This window comes from Phascolarctos cinereus, unplaced genomic scaffold, assembly GCF_003287225.1.
Source record: "Phascolarctos cinereus isolate Bilbo 61053 unplaced genomic scaffold, phaCin_HiC Scaffold_2;HRSCAF=192, whole genome shotgun sequence".
NCBI classification, from domain to species: domain Eukaryota; kingdom Metazoa; phylum Chordata; class Mammalia; order Diprotodontia; family Phascolarctidae; genus Phascolarctos; species Phascolarctos cinereus.
Genome location: NW_027555625.1, coordinates 212,960,769 through 212,981,597, shown reverse-complemented (window position 1 = coordinate 212,981,597; position 20,829 = coordinate 212,960,769). Strand labels below are relative to the sequence as shown.

The window sequence follows — 20,829 nt, the reverse complement described above, 5'->3', positions numbered from 1 at the left end:
GGGCACAAAGTAGCCATCAGAGGAAGGATGTGAACTCAGCTTTCTCCACAAACTACAGTCTAACCAAATTGACCTCATATACAACACTTTACCTCCTAGCGTTTGTGTTCGCTGTCCCCTACGCTTAGAATATATTTATTTTTATTTCCACCACTTAGAATTCCTGGCTTCCAGCTCAAGCACCACCTTCTGCATGAGGTCTTTCTTCATCTTCCCAGTTTTTAGTGCCTTTTCCCCATATTTACTTTGTATATGTTCTGTATGTACATATTTACATGCACACATGTAAACATACATGTTGTCTTTCCCACTAGAATGTACACTCCTTGAGGGCAGGTTTTACTTGTGTGTGTGTGTGTGTGTGTGTGTGTGTGTGTGTGTGTGTGTGTGTATTTTATTTTGCCATCTATCTTTGCATCCCAAGTACTTAGTATAGTGCTTGGCACATAATATAGTGGGTACTTAGTAAATACTCATTGATTGACTAAAATCAATTTGAAGGAACACAACATACTTAAAAAATTTCAGGTACTTCAGCACACATTTAATTTTAGTTATCTTCAAATCAGATCTTTTACATCAAATGCTAAAGCACTGTTTTTATTAATTTGTTGTGAATTCTGTTTTACAGTATCTTGAACTCATAGAAAGACAATACTCCTAAGTCACTTAGAGATAGACCATCTATTCTGACTCCCTCACTTTACAAATGAGGAAAATGAGTGCCCTATTTTAAGAACAGTCACTTAAAGCAGAGGTCAATTAGAGTATGATTTCATTACAAAAAAAAAACTTCATTGCTGGATTCTTTCCGATTGCAAGTACTCTTTGTGCTTTTCAAATGAATTTGATTTACACACATTTTTTTAGTAACTTAAAATGAGAACCACCTGTACTGAATATTGTTTGACTAACTGGGACATTAGCTGAGGCTTTGAAATTTTGTTTCATTAAAAAAAAATGGAACCTGACCTGAGCAATAGAACAGCATACATTTTTAAAACTTTTACTCCTTCAGTAAGATAAAAAGTATTTATGGAGTGAGCAGTAAATATTCTCTTATTTTACTCTAGCCTTGAATGAGGACATGGCTCTTCTCCTTGCAAAGGCCAATCCTTACACATCTTCCCTTGATTCCATCTCCTGTCTCCTCTGAGAGCATATCTCCCTCTTCCTAATTTTTTATCTCAATTTCAACTTTTGTCCCATTCAACTGATTCCTTCTTATTGTTTCACAAATGTGACTAGACCTCTCTTATCCTTCTCTTATACCTTCGCTTTGAGAGGCAGTGTGGTGTCTTGGAAAAAGGGCTGTCCTTAGAGTCAAAATGATCTGGTTTCAGGTGCTGTCTCTGACACATACAGGCTATGAGACCGGGGTCCGATCATTTAGTCTCTCTTGTGTTCTTTAGGCAACTGTCTAAAATTATAAGCTCAGCATTGAGGGAGGAAATTCCTCATCTGGAATTCAGGGACGATGACGTTGAAATCATATGTCTGATAAAACAAAACAAAACTCTCACTTAATCCTAACATCTCCTTAAGCTATCATCCCAAATCTCTCCTTCTTTTCACAGCCAAACTCCCCCTGGCTGCAAATGCCTTCCCTTTATTTAGCTTGTATCTGCTCTGTATATATTTCATATGTGCACAAGTTATTTTTCTTGTTAGAATGTAAGTTCCTTGAGGTCAAGGACTTCCCCCCCCATTTTTTTGTATGTATGCCTGGCATGTAATAATGCTTATTGATTAGTTGATAAAGAGGAATCAGGAAAGGTCTTGTATAGGGGGTAACACTTGATCTAAACCTTGAAAGAGTTAGGGATTATAAGAGGGAAAGATAAGGAAGGTATGCAACATAAAATTATCTACTCCTTTTTGTAGCCTATTGACTTTTTTAATAATTTTTTTGCTTAAAGTATCTCAGTGTTTTGTAGTGAGAACAGATTATAAATCATGAGCAAGCTATTTTCTTTAATTTATATCAGAGGATTGTATCAAGAAGGCATCCTTATAACAGTTCCCAACTTGTACAGATACAGCATACATAAAGGGTTTGAAAAGGAAAAATTTGAATGTTACATGATTTTGCTGAGGTCACTTCCACCTGATTATACTATTACAGCTTAGGGCCAGATTGAGAAAAATAAATTTGCTTGCAAATCAACTTTCCTACATTCTCTTAAGTCTGTGACCTTTTCCTCAGAGTTAATTTTTTAAACAACTTTAAATTATTTGGGTATGGGCAGAATGCCCACAGATAGCTAAAATTTCCATTACCCTTTAGGTTTGTATACATGACTTTTTGGTAGATTGTTTCTTCACTGTTATCTGCCTTGATTTCTATATTTTGGGGAAATATCTAATGATTGAAACTTTTCCATTTAAGAGACAGTTCTCATCATATGGACATTAATTTTAGTGACCAATAATAAAAAAGTATTTGTTATATTATGGTAGGAACTTTCCTATCAGATACTACATAGTTTGGGAACAATAGTAGAAAAAGAAGATGAGTCTTAATTATAGCTACAGTTGAATAGACTTGACAGGTCATAACTTAGAAGTGCTTACTCCAATTCACTCTTTTTATTGAGCCTGCTATAATTTATCAGAAGGCTAACTACATTTAAAAGTTTAGTTCTAGAAAATGTGCCACAATTAAAATGGTAGCCTTGAATTGCCTCTTTTATGATTTTAATTTATCAGTTCAATTTTCTGAGTTAAAAGGGAGTTGATAAAAATGTGTCACATTGAGTGAGTGTTCTCCCAGAACCAATGTCATAGCTTCTAGTTTGAATTGTCAAAACATTTTCAAAGAGGATTTGTAATATATCTGTGATCTAGGCCTGAATGACATATTATAGGATTTGCAAAACCAAGTTGGGACCCTTTTTGGCTTTTCTTTTGGGGGAGGAGCGTTCACTGTATCCTCATATTGCCAAGAACAAAATAACCCTCATATCTCCACTATAAGAGAGGAAATGTCTTTATTTTAGTCTCTTTTCCTCAGGAAAGGCTATGGTAGGGTGAAATCATTAACACATTGTATTTTCTGAGAACTCTGATGACTTTTTAGTTTTAGGACTATAAAAATCATTAAGATGATGTGTGCAGCATCAAGAGCCATGAAGAAAACCCACGTTTGGTTCCTATTACTGTAGTAGTTTCAAGAAGAAATTAATGTGGTGTCTATGTCCTAAAGACAGGAATCCAAGGCTAACACAGTAAGGGTATCATTAGAAGTAAATTCCATGTGTGATGCACATGTGCCACAAAGTAAAAATAAGCTGTTCTTTGGGTTAAAGTTATTCTTTTTCAATGTTCCACTGAAGACAAAGTGGTCAGGAGTAAAAGAGTTGTTCTCATAGGAGGTTGCCATCGTTTTATTGGTTTCAGTGACCCAACTCATCCTATATAGCGTGAAGATTTAGTAATGACTTAGCCAGGTTATAGATGCTTTGGTTAAGGTCTGTGGCATACATTCTCTGGCAGGCTAACTTCAGTGCTGGGTGGTGGTAAATGAAACTATGAGAAATTCCATAAAGGATCTGTAGGTCTTTCTCTGGTTCTCTTATTATTTTTTGGATAAGTGTACTTTGGATGTCTGTGTTGTTTCTCATTCTTGTTATTTTCTTTTACACTCTTGTGAATCCTCAGTGGCTTTTATATCACCTCTCAGGAACAAATGATCATGGATTTTTGTGATTTTTGTAGCACCACTAGGAGAATGTTAAAAAATAATGATCTCTGGAGTTCATATCTAACCTTAGACATTTACTGAGTTACAGTGGAAAAATCAGTAAGCTTCCTTGGCCCTCATTTTTCTCGTTAAAACGAGAGAACTGGACTGGATAGCCTCTAAAGACGCTTGATCCAGTGATCTTGTGGTATAGGGAAACCCCAGTGAAGAATATCTCTCAACCAAAGCAGATCAGCAACTGATCTATAATTCAGTCTTGGTGATATCTGGGCCATCGGGTTAAGTGACTTGTCCAAGGCCATGTGGCCAATTTGTATCAGAGGTGGGATTGGAACCCAGTTATGGGTTCAGTCTTGCTTAATTTGAGTCAATTTAATATCCACTATGTCATGCTGTCTCTATAGGAGATTAGTCTAGAGACAGTAGTCATTAAGTTTTTGCTAATTTTACAAGTGAGTAAATTTGGGCTCAGAAAGGTCATTTGACAATGACCACATATGGACACTAGTAGGAAGTCTGTACTATTGTCCTGTGTTCTTGTCTAGTCTTCTTAATATCACAGTCCCTCTAACCTGGGGATTATTAACCTTTTTTATGTCATGGACTTATCTGACTTCTGGTAAAGTCTTTGGACCCTTTCTCACAATAATCTTACCTACATAATAACTAGCATTATATAGCATTTTAAGGTTTGAAAAATGCTTTACAAACATGATCTCATTTTATCCTCACAACAACCCTGAGAGGAACATTCTCTCTTCATATCCATTTTACAGGAATTTTAGAGGAAACTGAGGAAAGTGAAGGGTAAATGACTTGCCCAGAATCACACAGCTAGTAAACGTCTAAGGATGGCTTTGAACTCAGCACTTCCTGACTCAAGGTCTAATATTTTATCCACTATGCCACTTAGTTGCCTTTTAGTCTAATCACAATTGAAGGTAATACCAAATTTCAGCCAGATGTTAATAAAATAAAGATACAACTTTCCCCCCCCCCCAAGTTGATGTTATCCCTAAAATCTATCCAAAAATCCCGATTTTAGAAGTCCTGCTCTAACTTGAAGCTGACTAGGTAGAAATGTTTGTTTTATAGCACTTCCCAAATCTGTACTCCTCTGCCTCTGGAGAGTGACTACTACCCCAGTGTCAAAGATGTTTTCTGGGTCTATGCCTAACCTACGGCTCACAAGCCGCTACTGATGAAAGCCTTAATAGTGAATCAGTAGACATATTTAGCCCAAAGCAAAGACCTTTATTAAGGTGACATGGTGAGAATGGTAGCTACAAAATATTCTCTCCATCAACCTGATGTACACACATTGGGTCAACTGGAAAAGAGATTGTAAACGACGAGTACCCTCATAATAAGGCACATACATAAGGAATGCATCTGACCAAGGAAATTTGTACCTCTGGTACAGCCAGGACAATGTCCTTTGTCTCCTGATAGTGTCCTCACAGTGCTTCCCTCTGGGCAAAGTGCACTTGGATAAGTTGCTGAACTAGGTTCACTGATCCTGTTCTCCTCAGCTCAACTCCTCACTACTAGGGCTAATTCTGACTTGCATCCATAGTTGGCTCTCTCTGTACTGAGAGGGAGTCTCAGAGTTTTGAGTCACTTCCACTGACTTTGCTCTTTTTCTACTCTTACCTGGGTACAATGTCTTCTTCTGGGTGAATAGCTCTACGACTGGTAGATTGAGGAGTATTTCCTTCTCAGGAGTTGAGATCTTCCTTCATCAGTGTACCTCTTCTAGGTCATCTTTGCTGTGGTTGTTCCAAACCTTCTCATCTTTACTAAAGTTCTCAAGGTGTCTTTTCTCCCCATCCTCTCAACTGAGAACCTCATCTCATAGTTCAATGAAAAAAAAAATTAAGCCACTTGGACAAGAGCTCACCTTTTCCCCTCCTCATCTCACATCACTCAGACATCTTCCTTTAATATCTCTTCCCTCACTCTGGTCTCAGGTGGAAGGGTTTACCCTTCTTCAACTCAACCCCTGTACATGCATGTTTGATCCAATCCCCTTCTGTGTTCATCAAATTGCCTTCACTTTCATCTCATCTCTCTCATATCTTTATTCTCCCTCATCTACTGATTCGTTCTCTGTTGTTTACAAACATGCCCATTTTTCTGTAATCCTTAAGAAAACACTTAATTGATCCTACTATCCCTTCTAATTATTGTTTCCTATCTTTCCCACCCCACCTTTATTTACTAAACTCCTTTAGAAAAATTGTCTACACTCAGTGCCTATATTTTCTTTTCTTTTATTATTTTGTAAATCGTCTGCAATCAGGCTTCTGACCTCATCGTTCAACTGAAACATCCCTCTCCAAAGTTACCAATGATCTTACAATTGCCAAATCCCATACATAGCTTTTTCTTAGTCCTGATTCTTGACCTCTGTCTTAGAGGAAGCCAGGTGGCAGCACTGGATAGAGATCTAGGGCTAGAGTTAGGAAGAGCTGAGTGCATATTCCATCTCAGACACTTATGAACTGTTTGACCCTGGACAAATTACTTAACCTTGGTCTGCTTCCATTTCCTCAACTGTAAAATGTAGATAATAATAGTACCTGCCTTCTAGGACTGTTGTGAGGATCAGATGAGATCTTATTTGTAAAGTGCTTAGCATAGTGTCTGACATAATTGATCCTTCCTTCCTTCCTTCCTTCCTTCCTTCCTTCCTTCCTTCCTTCCTTCCTTCCTTCCTTCCTTCCTTCCTTCCTTCTTCCTTCTTTCCTTCCTTCCTCCCTCCCTCCCTTCTTTCCTTCTTCCTTCTTTCCTTTATTTCATCCTCTCTCCTTCCCTTCCTCCTACTCTTTCTCCCTCCTTTCCTTTCTTTCTGCAGCATTTGACTCTTAATCACTTTCTCCTTCTAGTCATTCACCTTTCTAGGTTTTTCTAACAAATAGTCCTTCTCTTTTTCCCCTCCTATCTCTGGCTATTCATTCTTAGCTTCCTTTGCTGATTCTTCGTCCATGCCATATCTACCAAGATTCTATCCTGGGCCCTCTTCTCTCTTTGTACTATCTCTCTTAGTTGCTCCCATAGTCTTAGTTATATAAGTCTATTCATATGATTTCTAGCCCTTCTCTCTCTCTCTCTCTGTCTCTGTCTCTCTGTCTCTCTCTCTTTGTCTCTCTCTCTCTCTCTCTCTCTCTCTCTCTCTCTCTCTCTCTCTCTCTCTCCCATTATAGTAATGAATTATCAATTATCTTTTGAAGTTATCAAACTGTATGTCTTGTGGTCATCTCAGTATGTCCAGAACAGAACTCATTATCTCTCCCCTTCCCCCAAACAAAACAAAAACAAACAATACTTACCTCTTCGTTATTACTGCTAACAGTTTTTCAGCTTTGTTTTTGTATCCCTGTCTTCTCCCACAGCATCTTGTACATAATAGGCACTTAATAAATGCTTGTTGGATTAAATTAGATCCAATCTCTCTAAAAGTTTAGTTTTATTTATACTTTTGTTTTTAAATCAGTCATTTCTAGACTTAATTGGATCACTCTCCCTTTCCCATATGCACTTTTTTCCCTTTTAAGAAAGAAAAATTGAGTTAGTAAAACCAACTGACAGAGACTGCATCTTACAGTTTTTGTATCATTCCTTGTCCATAGTCTCCCATATTTGAAGTTCATTATCTCTTATCTACTCAAGGTCAAGAATGAGCATACCAGTTTCAGTGTATTAAGCTTTTTAAAATGACTATTTTAATTTACGTTATTGTAGTAATTGTGTATATCACAGGATATGAACAGTCTTGTTTTAAAGAAAAAATCAAGATTTTCCCTCCCACATTTGCTGTTATGAATGCAGCAGTGAGGACTTAGTAGGAGACCAAAAAGGTTAGAATTTGATAGATACTTATATACATGGATCATTGGTAAGCTAGGGACTGCCCGTACTTTATTTTGAAGTTGGCTGTGGTAATGAATATTGTGGAAGCTTGGCAGGTCTCTTATAAAGTCATTATGGGAGTACTGCAAAGTTTGTGGTTTTATAGAAATATTGCTAAAGTTTAGGAATTCTCCTTCACCGTTTCTTGGGCATAGGGCCAGCTCTGGGCAAAAATGTTGGGTATGTGGTTTATCTTTGGCATCTTCCAACTCCCTTTCTCACAAATACTCTGTTTCCTTTCCTACTGTGATGCTCCATCGCTGTCCACCTTACTTTTTTAATGTGCTATTCTCCAGAATTATTTTTATCTCTGTCCTCATATACTTTATTAAGGCTCAGTCCTCAGAGTACCTCTTAACTTGACATTAGTGAGAAGCAATTTGATTGAACTAATTATGCAAGGTCAGGGATACACAATGAAAGTGGATAGTAATGTAACAACATGATGGCTAGGTGGTCATTTATGTGCATAGCTCAAGAGGTAGGGAAGGTAAGGTCCATAGTCTGTTGTAAACCTGAGATCCAGAAGAATGGGATCTCTGCCTAGTCTTTTTGGCTATGTCCTTAATTTCCTTCTATGTGATTGGCTGATTGCCCAAGATTTATATTTAAGTTGGGGCACAGGCCTTCAGTGGCACCAGATAAGCCCCATGTTGACTTGGAAAATATTCTAGCACGTTTGCACTAGTCCTTTTAAGGAGAATGAATGGTAGGAAATATTTCTGGTTATGCTTTATGTCCAACTGCACATTACAGGTAATGACATGTATTCAGAATCCCATGACCATATGACAGAATACATAAAGTAGCAAGTAAATTATTGTAATTCAATTCACCATTACGAACTGAATATGATTGTACTTCTGCAAGCATTACCATCCTCACATTTCAATCCCAAGCAGCATTAGAGACATCTTTTTACCATCTTTGGGCTCTTGGAATATTTACAAATAATTTGCAGTTTTTTTAACCAATAATTGACAGTTGTATAAAGTTTTATTTCACTTTATATATGAAGAAGATGCTTGTCATGACAACTTTAGCTAAAAAGAAATTAGTTTTAAAATGTAGTAAAAGTTTGGAAGGAATTATAGCCATGGTTAAGAATTTATTAAGTTATAGCGGCATGTAAAACAGAAGAGCAAATTATTCCTTTTGTTAAAAAAATTTTTAATCTGGGTTTATTTCAAGCACTAATTACTATGATTTCCCTGTGATTCATCATTAAATTGCCATTGTATCAATATCTCTTCCCAAATAAATCTCGCTAGTCTTGGCCTATTTCTTCAATACTAACCCTACATTTCTAACATTTCATAATATGTAAATGTAATCTTCTCTGCTTCTTCCATTGCAAATTCTCGATTTCTCCTATTTGACCTATTTTTATCAGTGGTATCACTATGATTTTCCAGAACTCAAACTTTAAAATTAGTACCCAGTTTTCTGCCCCATCCCAAGCCCCAATATCCTGTGAATCACCACATCCTGTCATTTCTTTGTTTTTCTCATTTCTCTTATGCATCTCTTCTTTATCGTCCTTTCATTTACACTGTTATTGCCTGGTTACTATAATAACTACTTAACTATCCTCCTTTCCTCAGTTCTCTCCCTTCATCAACCTATCCTGCGTACCACCATACTACTAATATTCATAAAACACTGCTTTAGTCAATCTACTTTGCTACTCAAATGATATCAGTACCTTCTTTCTGTTTATAAAATGGAGTCCAAAGTTAGCCTGGAATGTAAAGGTCTCCATGGTCTGGCATCCAAATTTTATGCTTACCTGTCTTCTGCCCTTGCTTACATAATTCTCCCTCTAAGAATGTTCGTTTTGCCCTGTTTTTATGAATCCAAAGCTACTGGTTCTTCAAGAGCCTCTGGGAATATTTAGCTTGGAGAAGAGAATATTGGGAAAGGGGAAGGGATGTGATAACTCTATTTAAGTGTTGAATGGGCTGTCATATGGAAGATAGATCAGACTTGCTCTCTTTGTTCCAAGAGGATAAAACAGGAGCAGTAGGTGGGAGTTGCAAATAAAAATAAGCAGATTTAGCCTGGATGTAAGGAAAAACTTCTTAGCAGTTAACGTTGTCTAGAAGGAGAATGGGCCTCTTTGGGAGGTGGTAGATTACCCTTATTGGGGGTCTTTAAGCAGAAGCTAGGTGACCACTTGTAAGGTATGTTATGGTAGGGATTTCTTTTGTGTATGATTTGGACTAAATGGTCACTGAGATTCTGTCCAGCTCTGAGATTCTGGGATTGTGATCCCTCCTCCTTGCCTGACAAACATGAGACAATCTCTGTTATGACTGAATTTTTATATTATTGATGATCTGCTTATTTGGCAGATGATTAGACTGGCTTGTTAACCCAGTAAAGTTAAGTAGGAGCTAAACTTGCCATTGGTGTCAAGAAGACCCAATGCCTCCTTGGCTCCCTATTCTCTGTCACCCTAATAAAGTCATTTGACATCCCTATGTCACAGTTTCATCATCTGCAAAGTGAAGGGACTGTACTTGATGGCCTTCTAGCTATAAATTTATGATCTTCTGAAATATCTTTTATCATTTCATTCAAACTGACATTTAAATCTTTAAGCTTCCTTACATTTCTGTCTTATCTTCCTAACTGTATAGCAAATTTCTTGCGGTTCAGGGAACCCTGTCTTAACCTTCTTAGCACCTGCAGAGCCAAAAAATTGTAGGTACTCATTTAATGTGTTGGTTAGATTTGAAATCTTTGTAGGCTGCTAATCAAGGGTCACTAGCATACTATGTTAGTTATAACCAGATGGTTATTTCTCATAGCAAATACGACAGTAAAAGCAATTTATAGCCAATTTCTGCAAAGAACTTAACTTCTGGTTATCTGTTGGTATCTTCCTATAGATATTAATGAATGCCAGATGCAAGGAGCATGCCCTAATGGTGAGTGTTTGAATACACTGGGCAGCTATAGGTGCACCTGCAAACTGGGATTTGTTCCGGATCCTACGTTATCAACTTGTATCCGTAAGTAATCAAAATGACCAATTATTTTCATTCCTAATTTTGATCAAAAATTCCTTTTGGCAAGTCCAAGAAAAGGCATCTGCCCTACAAAGAATATCTGCTGTAGATTCGAAATGCGTAAAACCTCACTAATTTGGACAGCTGGGAAAGGCAAGTGAAAAATCTGGCTATTGAAAGTATTGAAATTTATTAAAAAATCTGACTTAGAGGACGTTTTGAAAGAAATGTGAAGATTAGATGAACTCTAAAAGATGTTTTACTGGGAATTCAGGCATTATATAGAGGTTGGACTAGGGGACTCATGGGATTCCAGCATTCTATGATTCTATTATTTTTAGGGTAGTACAGTAGAAAGAGAACTGGATTTGGAGACAAATACCATGAGTTCAAGTCCTGCTGGTCACTACTTGTTTGACCTTGAGAAAGTCATTTAACCTCATTGGTCCTTAGTTTTTTCAGTCGTAAAATGGGGGTGGGGCAGGGTGGAGGGTGAGAGTCAATATGCTAGATAACCTCTAAGGTCACTTCCAGGTCTAAATCCATTATCTGAGGTAAATGCAGTAACTAATAAGTAAATTCTTAGAGCTAATATGAGACCTAGTAGAACTCCTTAATGGGTTTGCTTTAATGAACAGAAAAGAATGTTTTGTAAATAGCAGATTATTTGTTTTTCTTGAATGAAATGTTTTGGGGCATATGGAAACAAAGTATTCTTTCTAGTATTTTAAACATTCTTCCTATCCAGTAAAGTTAAGAAGCATTTATTAAGTGTCAGGTATCTGCCAGGCACTATGCTAATAAGCACTGGGGATGCAAAGAAAGAAAAAAAAAATCCTAGGAGCTCACTGTTTCCTTGTGAAAATAAATTGTAGAGTAACTCCTGTCTGAATTATTTCAAAATCTGATGAGTTTTAATTAATGAGTTTTTACTCAGCTTTTCAGGGGAAAATGTTGTGGTAGGACCTATAGCCAAGACAAGACGCATTTATTAAGTGGTTGTGCAAGATGCTGTGCTAAGCACTTGAGATACAAAAATTAAAAGACATTTTCTGCCCTCAGGGAGCTTACATTCTAATGGAGGGAAGACTACACATAACAGAAAGCTGAATAGGGAGAGGGGGGAGAAAAGGAGCAGTGAACTTCGGGGGTGAAGAAGGTCAACTATATTTTGATATAAAATAAGTGTAATTGCTGCTACATGCATGCTAGCTAGGAATATTATAAAATGATAATGTAAAAGAACTTAGCCCTGCCTTAATAAATTGTGCTCTTGAGGCAGTAAATGACATGGGGAACTATAAAACATAATTTAATATCTTAGCTATGCCAGTTAGCACTGATGCTGAAGATGAGTAGCTGATCTAGCCAATTAGGTCTAAAAGACATAAATAAGTGAGCAAGTGATAATGTTAATAGGCATTGAAAATACCTGCATTTTCATGCTACTCAGCTCAAAGGCCATTTTGATAACGATTTCAATGTAATTGGTTTCCTTTGTAACCCTATGCACTTTAACTTACTCATTTGAAAAAGATTCTTCTGAGAAGGGTTTCCTGGGTTTCACCAGACTACCCAAGGAATCCATGACCCACAAATGTTAATAATTCCTGCTCTAGTCCAGCCCCTGCCCTTTACATATTAGGAAAATGAGGCTTAGTGAGAGAACTTGCTAAGACCATGGAGTTCCTTTAGTTCTCTGTTGTGATTCTAAACCAAGTCTCTTGACCAAATTCTTTTCGATAATCCTTGATACAGTAATCATTCGTTAAACAACAAAAACAAGCAAACAAAATAAAACAAAACTCAGGTTTATAGCCATAAGCTTTCCTCCTTATTTCTTCCTCTTGGAACCCCTAGGCTTTTCCAGGCTCAGTTCTAATGTAGTCTCCTACAAAAGCCTTTCCATTCCTTCAGTTTGTAGAGATTCTAAACACCATGTATTATTTTGTATTCTATATGAACTTAAAGATGAACATGTTGTATCTACTAGGTAAAATGTAAGCTCCTGTATTTGTGTCATCAGTGCCTTAGCATGTAGTAGATATGTAATAGATGCTTATTGAGTAGTCATTTTTGTGAAAATGTAAAATGTAAAAATTGGTTAAAATTTCATGAGTTATTAAAATTTTCATAAAATTTATAAGTTTTGCATTTTGTTTTAAATTTGTTTCTTGAAATTAGAAACATTTTTTTGCAAGAACAAGCCAATATTAACCCTTTTTTTGATAAAAGCTGAACTACGTCTTCTCTGAACCTTAGTCTATTTAAACTGATCTTTTTAGATTCCTTAGGCAAATAACACCATTTACTTTTTAGGCATATAGGCTCAGCTCACATGTTGAGATTGTAGAAATGTCAGATATGGTAAAAACCCTATTGGAATTTATCACTTTCCAATAAAGCTTGGTTAGTAGTCTGTTCTCTTATAATTAATTACTATTTTCATTTAAAATTGCATAAGTAATTTTATAAGAAAAGCTTTTCTACCATTGAGGATCAGGATAGAGACTTCTTTGGTGTAGAATATTTCCAGTGAGGTCATTCCCTGCACTAATTGAGGCTGATAACTTCTCTTCAGCTTAGAATCTGTGAAAAATCAAGTACTTTGCTCAGGGTCACATAGGAAATATGTGTCAGAGGAGGGACCTCAACTCATTTTGCTCATTGAAAAATAGTATCACTGTTCAACCAATCCATTGTGCATGGAAATAGGACAAAATTTTTATAAATTTATAAATAGCAAGATATATTATTATAACTAATTAAATAAAAGAGCCTGCTCAGTGTTAGGAGTTCAAGTACAGGCTATTTAAGATCATCCAGTGGTTGATAATGATTGTAACAAAGTCATTATCAATTTACCTGATAAACTCTTTATTTGTGTTCTTCCAACATTTTTCTGTTTTGCATGAAATACCATGGAGACATGAAGTAGGATGTTATGATTAAGAATAATCTAGTTTGATAGTGAATTATCTTTTAAGGAAATGGGTAAGGAACAATTGGACAAAACTGGGAAGGATAGATATGAGTGGAAAAGGATACAAAGTACTAAAAATAGCTCCAAGGCTGTGTGTGAGGCTGGAGGGACTAGAGAGTATGGTGTTGCCATTGGAAATAATAAGCAAGTTAGAAAGGAGTACATTGAGGATTAAGGAAAAAAATGCTACTTTGCAAAATCAGCAGCAGATTGCAATATCTTTGTGCCAATGTTTGGTTCTTAAGATGGTACAAAGCTGGTCTGGATCTACACCATGAAAGAAATACAGGAGCATTACCATTCTTGGAACATATAATATTAGATAAATAAATATTCACATTATAAAAGATGTGTTTTTTTTATAATCCAGAAATTTCTCTTGTTGATATCTGAAGAACAAGAGAGAACTAGTCCTATTCAGTCAATCAGATAGCAAGAATTTGCTAAATACTAGGGATACAAAGAAAGTAAAAAACACAGTCCCTGCTTTCAAGGAGCTCACATTCTGATGGAGGGAGAGTACAACATATAAATAAATAGGTATATACATACATACACATAGAGCTGACTTCAAATGTGACTGGGGGAATTGAGAAGGCCTCCTGCAGGTGGTGGCATTTGAACTGAATCTTAAAAAATATTCACCCTATCTCATGAGGGATGGCAAAGCTTTTAAAATTAGTTAAAATAATTCTTAATAAAATATTTTCCCTCCCCCTCAAACGACAACTACTTTTATATTAAACTTAAGCATACTTTTTATTTCAGGTACACTTGCTTATCTTAAACATCTGAGAACTTATAGGGGAATATCAGTCAGTCAAGCGTTACTTAGCCACTTATTGTGTGCAGATAGCAGTGCTAATAATAAATACATGGTGCTGAGAGGGTAGGCATATACCAAGACCAAAGTGAACAAGTATCAGGATTTCTTCTGATCCCCAAACTTAACACTTTCAAAGTATTTTCTTCCCTTTGAGCGTGGAGCTAACAGATGGAGAAAGGAATATAGGAGAGAAAGAACACTCAAGTTCAACCATAAAATTAAACAAGGCCCTGAACATTAGACTGAGAAATGGAAGATCTTTGCAAAACTGGGTGGATAAATTCCTGCTGGTTGTTTCCACTTGGATGTTCAAAGTAAAATGCATAGTCTTCCCTCTAAATTATACCCCTCTTTCCCACTTTTCTATTTGTTCCCTTGGTGCTATTATTCTCTTACTTTTCCATGCCTAAAAGTTCTGAGTCATCTTTGACTTTTTCCTTTCCTTTAATCCCTTAGACAATTTTGTTGATTTTTCCAGTGTTTATCAATCCCTTCCTTTTCCATTTCTATTACTTACCACTATCCTATTTCAAGCATTTGCTGGTCATATCTAGTCTACTAAAAATCTTCGTTCCCTCAATTTTTCTTGAACATTGCTGGGCAATTATGGCTAGAGATTGGAACTATTCCTGTGACTTCATTGGTATAGGGAACTCTCAAGTGAGGAAACTATCAATACAGCTTGACACTTTTGCAACTTGCAGTCTTAGAGAGTTTCCTAGAACACTGAGAGATGAAGTGACTTGTCCAAGATGACATAGCCAAAATGTGTCAGAGTCAGGACATGAACCTAGGTCTTTTTTTTCCCTCCAAGATGTGCTGTGATATTGATTTTGCTGAAAATACTCCTTTAATTGTCATTTCTGTGCTCAAAAACATCTCTGTTCTCAAGAGGCTACTGTGCAGAATGCTAAACCTTGAATTCAGAATCTTTGTAGTCAGTAAATAAGCATTTGCTAAGCACCTTCTATGCATCAGGCATTGTGCTAAGTGCTTAGATTACAAAAAGAGGCAAAATATGCAATCTAGCCTATTTTAATAACTTCGCTTATGTGTTTCATGTGTTGATTCTTTCTCCAGATTCAGTTTACATCCCCTAAAGATACTCTAAACCTTTTTTTTTGTCTAAGGGCTTTTGTTTATACTAATTTCTCCTGTTTAGAATGCCTCCTTCCTTATTTCTGCCTATCCATATCTGACTTAGCCTTCCAGGCTCCTCCCTAGTCTCACCTCCACTATTGAAACCTCAATGATACCATCCTTCTCAGAACTTCTATAGTTCTTCCTACCTGTCAGCCACCACCTTGTTCTTTATATGCCCTATCAGCGATCAAAGTTAGACTTTGAAAACAAAATTGAATGGTTTAGGATAAGATGATGGCAATGTAGTGAATTGGAAACATACCTTTACTACAGAAAAGCTACACTTGAGTTTTTTTTCTGATGTACAATCTGACAGGTGCAAGAGTTACTGTTTTTGTTGTCTCATGAGTAGTAAGTGTTTGGAAGTCTCCCTTGATTGACCCAGGTCTGGACTTAGAAAAAATGTGAAGTAGATGAAATTTGCCTTCTTTACTCTCACTTTTCTATTCTGCATTCTTGTTTCCTGTGTGTGGCTCCCCTTTCAACAAGAGTACTCAGTGCCTTCAAAGTCTACTGCTGACAAAAGCAGTGGTTTACTGTCTTTGCAGATTGAGTTATACGTACTATGGAGAAAATTTACTAAAGCTATTTCCACTTCATTAATGTAGAAAGTTTGATGAACTGAAATAAGAGGAACTTTTAATGTACTATTTCCTCTACAATTCTAAGTTATGATTCAGCATCTCATATAGCAGAGAATGAATACATTCTATTTGAATACCAAACTGTGTGTTTACTTTAGTTTCATAATTCTAGTCAAGAACAAAATAAAGATTACTTTGCCTAACTGCTATGGTATTTCCTGTAGATTCTCACGTCTCTGAAATTCTTTCAATTCATTTAGATTATCTAAGTCTTTTACCACTAAATCATTTAGCATTTTTGGTGAAGAACAAAGTCAAACAAATCAGGGACTTAGAATTAGTTTCTTCAAAGTGATGTTATTACATCTTACTACAACTACTGCCCTGCATTTTCTAATCTCTGTCATTAGAAATCATTTGACAGTGCTAACTTTTTAAAAATTTCATTAAATATTTTCTAATTACATGTGAATTTTTTTAACAATCATAAAAAAGAATTCCAGTTTCAAATTCTCTCCCACCCTCTTATTCCTCCCCCTTCCTTGAGAAGGCAAGCACTTTGACTTTGATTATACATGTTGATGACATGCAAAGCATACTTTAATATTAGCCATATTGCAAAAGAAAGATGTGAAATAAAATAATGAAAATAAAGTAAAAAAATATGCTTCAATCTGCACTCAGAGTTCATCAGTTTTCTTTCTGGAGGTGGATGGCATTTTTCGTGATGGGTCCATTTGGAATTATCTTGCATCCTTGTGTTGATCAGATTAGATATGCTTTTCACAGTTGATCATCCTTGCAATATTGTTGTTACTGTGTATAATGTTCTGGTTCTGCTCACTTCACTTTTCATGAATTTCTAGAAATCTTCACAGGTTTTTCTGAAACTATCCTGCTTGTTATTTTTTACAACACAATAATATTCTGTCACAATTGTATACCACAACTTGTTTAAACATTTTCTATTTGATGGTCATTTCCTTGATTTTCAATTCTTTGCCACCACAAAAAGTGTTGCTATAAATATTTTTGTATAAATAAGTCCTTTTCCCTTTTCTCCGATATCTTTGAGAAACACACATCTATTGATATGATCATATAATTTTTGTTATTTTTGCTATTGATATGGTCAATTATGTGATAGTTTTTCTAATATTGAACCTGTTCTGCATTCTTGGTATCAGTCCCACGTGATCATAGTGTCTGATCTTTGTGATATATTGCTGCAGTCTTCTTGCTAGCATTTTATTGAAAATTTTTACATTGATATTCATTAAGGAAATTGGTCTATTGATATTCATTAAGGAAATTGGTCTATAATTTTTTCTCTATTTTTGCTTTCCCTGGTATAGTATCAAAACTATATTTGTGTCATAAAAGGAATTTGGTAGGATTCCTTTTTGACCTGTTTTTTCAAATAGTTATATAGTATTGAGATTAATTGTTCCATAAATGTGTGGTAGAAATTCACTTGTGAATCCATCTGGTCCTATGAATTTTTTCTAAGAGAGTTCATTGATGGCTTATTCAATTTGTTTTTATGAGATAAGACTATTTAAGTATTCTATTTCCTCTTCTGTTAATCTGGACAGTTTATATTTTTGTAAATTTTCATCCATTTCATTCAGATTGACAATTTTATTGGCATGTAACTGGGCAAAAGTACTCCTAATTATTGCTTTCATTTCATCTTCATTGGTAGTGCATTCACCCTTTTCATTTTTAATACAAATAATTTGGTTTCTTCTTTCTTTTTTAAAATCAAATTAACAAATGGTTTATTTTATTAGTGGGTTTTCTTTTTTCATAAAACCAGCTCTTAGTTTTATTTATTATTTCAATGGTTGTTTTTTAGTTTCACTTTTTTAAAATATTTTCTTTGATTTTCAAGATTTCCATTTTGATGTTTCATCGGGGATTTAAAATTTATTCTTTTTCTGATCAATTTTTGATCTGCTCATTCTCCCTTTTATTGATATATTCATTTAGAGATATAATTTTCCCCCTAAGTACTATATTGGCTGCATCCCACAAATTTTGGGATATGTCTCATTGTTGTAATTCTCTCTAAGGAAATTATTCATTATTCATTATTTCTACCATTTGTTCTTTGGCCCACTCGTTCTCTGAAATTAGCTCATTCAGTTTCTAATTAATTTTTAATCTATGCTTTTATAGCCCTTTATGGAATGTAATTTTTATTTCATTAAGATCAGAGAAGGGTGTATTTAATATTTCTGTATTTGGTTGTGAGATTTTTAATGCCTTGATACGTGATCATTTTTTATGAAGGTGCCATACACAGCTGAGAAAAAAGTATATACTTCTTTCTATTCCCATTCAGTTTTCTCCAGAGTTCTGTCATATCTAACTTTTCTAAGAGTCTATTCATCTTCTTGCATTTTCTTATTTCATGGTTAGATTTGTATAGCTTTGAGAGGGGAAAGTTGAGGTCCCTCACTAGCATTGTTTACTGTCTATTTCTTCCTATAATTTATTTAAATTTTCCTTTAAGAATTTAATGTTATGATATTGGGTGCATATATGTTTAGTACTGACATAACTTCATTGTCTATGGTGCTAGATGTAGTCACCCTGCTTATTAGTTAGGTCTATTTTTGCTTTTGCTTTGTCTGAGACCATGATTGGTACCCCTGCCTTTTTTACTTTAGCTGAAGCATAATTGATTCTCCTTCTGTCCTTTATTTTAACTTTACATGTGTCGCTCTGTTTCATTTCACATTTATTTTCACAATGGTAATATATATTTTTAGAAAATGAATTTATTTCATTCTGAACCTAAGAAATAAAACAAGCATTTCCATAATATAGTAGAATAGAAAAAAAGATCATTGCACATGAAACTGTAAATCTGTTATGTACAACTTGCTATTCCTTTTAAACATATAATAAAACTATCATATTTATTATGTCCTTACATTTCATGTGTGTTTTAAAAAAAAACGTATTGTTGAATTCTGGTTTCTAGTCGATTCTGTAATCTACTTCCATTTCATGGGTGGGTTCATCCCATTTGCATACACAGTTATGATTACTTACCATGCATTTCCCTCCCTCCTATTTTTTTCTTTGTCCTTCTTTCTCTTTCTCTCTTTTTATCCTGTCCCTCTGTTTTGCTTCTGACTATTGCAGCCATTTATCTACTCCCAATTTCTTTTACCCCCTTCCCCTCCTACTTACCTGTTGAGTAAGATAGAATTTTATTACCAATTGAGTATGTATATACATATGTATTTTCCATTTTGAACCAATTTAGATGTGAGATTCAAGCACTGCTTCACCCCCCCAATACTTTCTCTCAACATTTTCCCCTCCATTGTAAAAGTTCTTCCTTTCATATCTTTTTTATGTGAGATTTCCCAGTTCTTGCTCTCTCTTCTCCCTTTTCCCAAGGCATCTCTCTTTCTTACCTATCCACTTTTTCCACATCATCCCAAAATAATCAACTCACTCCTATAACTTCTTTCTATATAGACTCCTTCTAACTGCCCCAATAATGATAAAATTCTTATCAGATATAGGCATTATCTTCCTATATAGAAAGGTAAACAGTTTACTTTAACCTTCTTGAGTCTTTAATGATTTCACTTTCATGATTACCTTTTTTTATTCTCGTTTTGAGTCTTGTATTTAAGGTCAGATTTTCTATTTAACTCTGGTCATTTCATCAGGAATGCTTAAAAGACTTTTCTTTCATTAAGTGTTAATTCATTGCCCCCTTAAAGGAATATACTCAATTTTCCTGGGTAGGTTATTCTTGGTTGTAATCCCAGCTCTTTTACCTGCTGGAATATCATATTCCAAGCTTTCTGCTCCTTTTAATGTAGTAGCTGCTAAATTTTGTATGATCCTGATTATGGTTTCATGGTGTTTGAATGATTGGGAGTTCTGGAATTTGGCTATAATATTCTTGGAAGTTTTCATTTGGGGAACTCATGTGGTGATGTATGGTTTCTTTCAATTTTTTTTTTACCCTTAGATTCTAGGATATCAGGGCAGTTTTCCTTGATAATTTATTGATATATGATGTCTAGATTCTTTTTATAAATTATGACTTTCAGGTAATACAATAATTCATAAATTAGTTCTCCTTGATCTGTTTTCCAGATCAGTTGTTTTTCCAATGAGATATTTCATATTTTCATCTATTTTTAAAATTATTTTGACATAGTTTTATTGTTTCTTGGTTTGTCAAGGATTCATTATCTTCCACTTGCCCAATTCTAATTTTTAAGGAATTATTTTCTCCAGTAAATTTCTGCACCTCTTCTTTTATTCGGCCAATTCTGCTTTTTAAGGAGTTACAGGGAATTTTTATGTTTTTCCACTAGGCCAATCCATTTTTTTAAGGTATTATTTCCTTCAGTATTTTTTGTGCCTCTTTTTACCAAGGTGTTCATTGTCTTTTCATAATTTTCTTCCTTTATTTTCATCTTTTTATCAATTTATCAAAATTTTTTTTTTAGCTCTTCTAGGAATTCGTCTTGGTTTTGTGTTCAATTCATATTTTTCTTTGAGGCTTTGCTTGTAGATGTTTGGACTTCATTGTCTGATGTTCTCTGTCACAATAGTTGCTCTTTATGGTCAGGTTCTTCTTCTTCTTTTTTTTTTTTTGGTTGTTGTTGTTCTTTGCTCATTTT

General features: G+C 35.2%; 1 protein-coding gene across 4 annotated transcripts in view; it reads left to right on the top strand.

Moving 5' to 3' along the window:
- The window catches only part of LTBP1 (latent transforming growth factor beta binding protein 1), a 467,907-nt gene that overhangs the window by 291,298 nt on the left and 155,780 nt on the right, over window positions 1–20,829 (top strand). For all 4 annotated transcript variants that reach the window (XM_020972349.2, XM_020972347.2, XM_020972348.2 and 1 more), the window contains one exon: window positions 10,510–10,632. In XM_020972349.2, coding sequence (XP_020828008.1) covers window positions 10,510–10,632 — 123 coding nt within the window. The remainder of the gene's footprint in view (window positions 1–10,509; window positions 10,633–20,829) is intronic.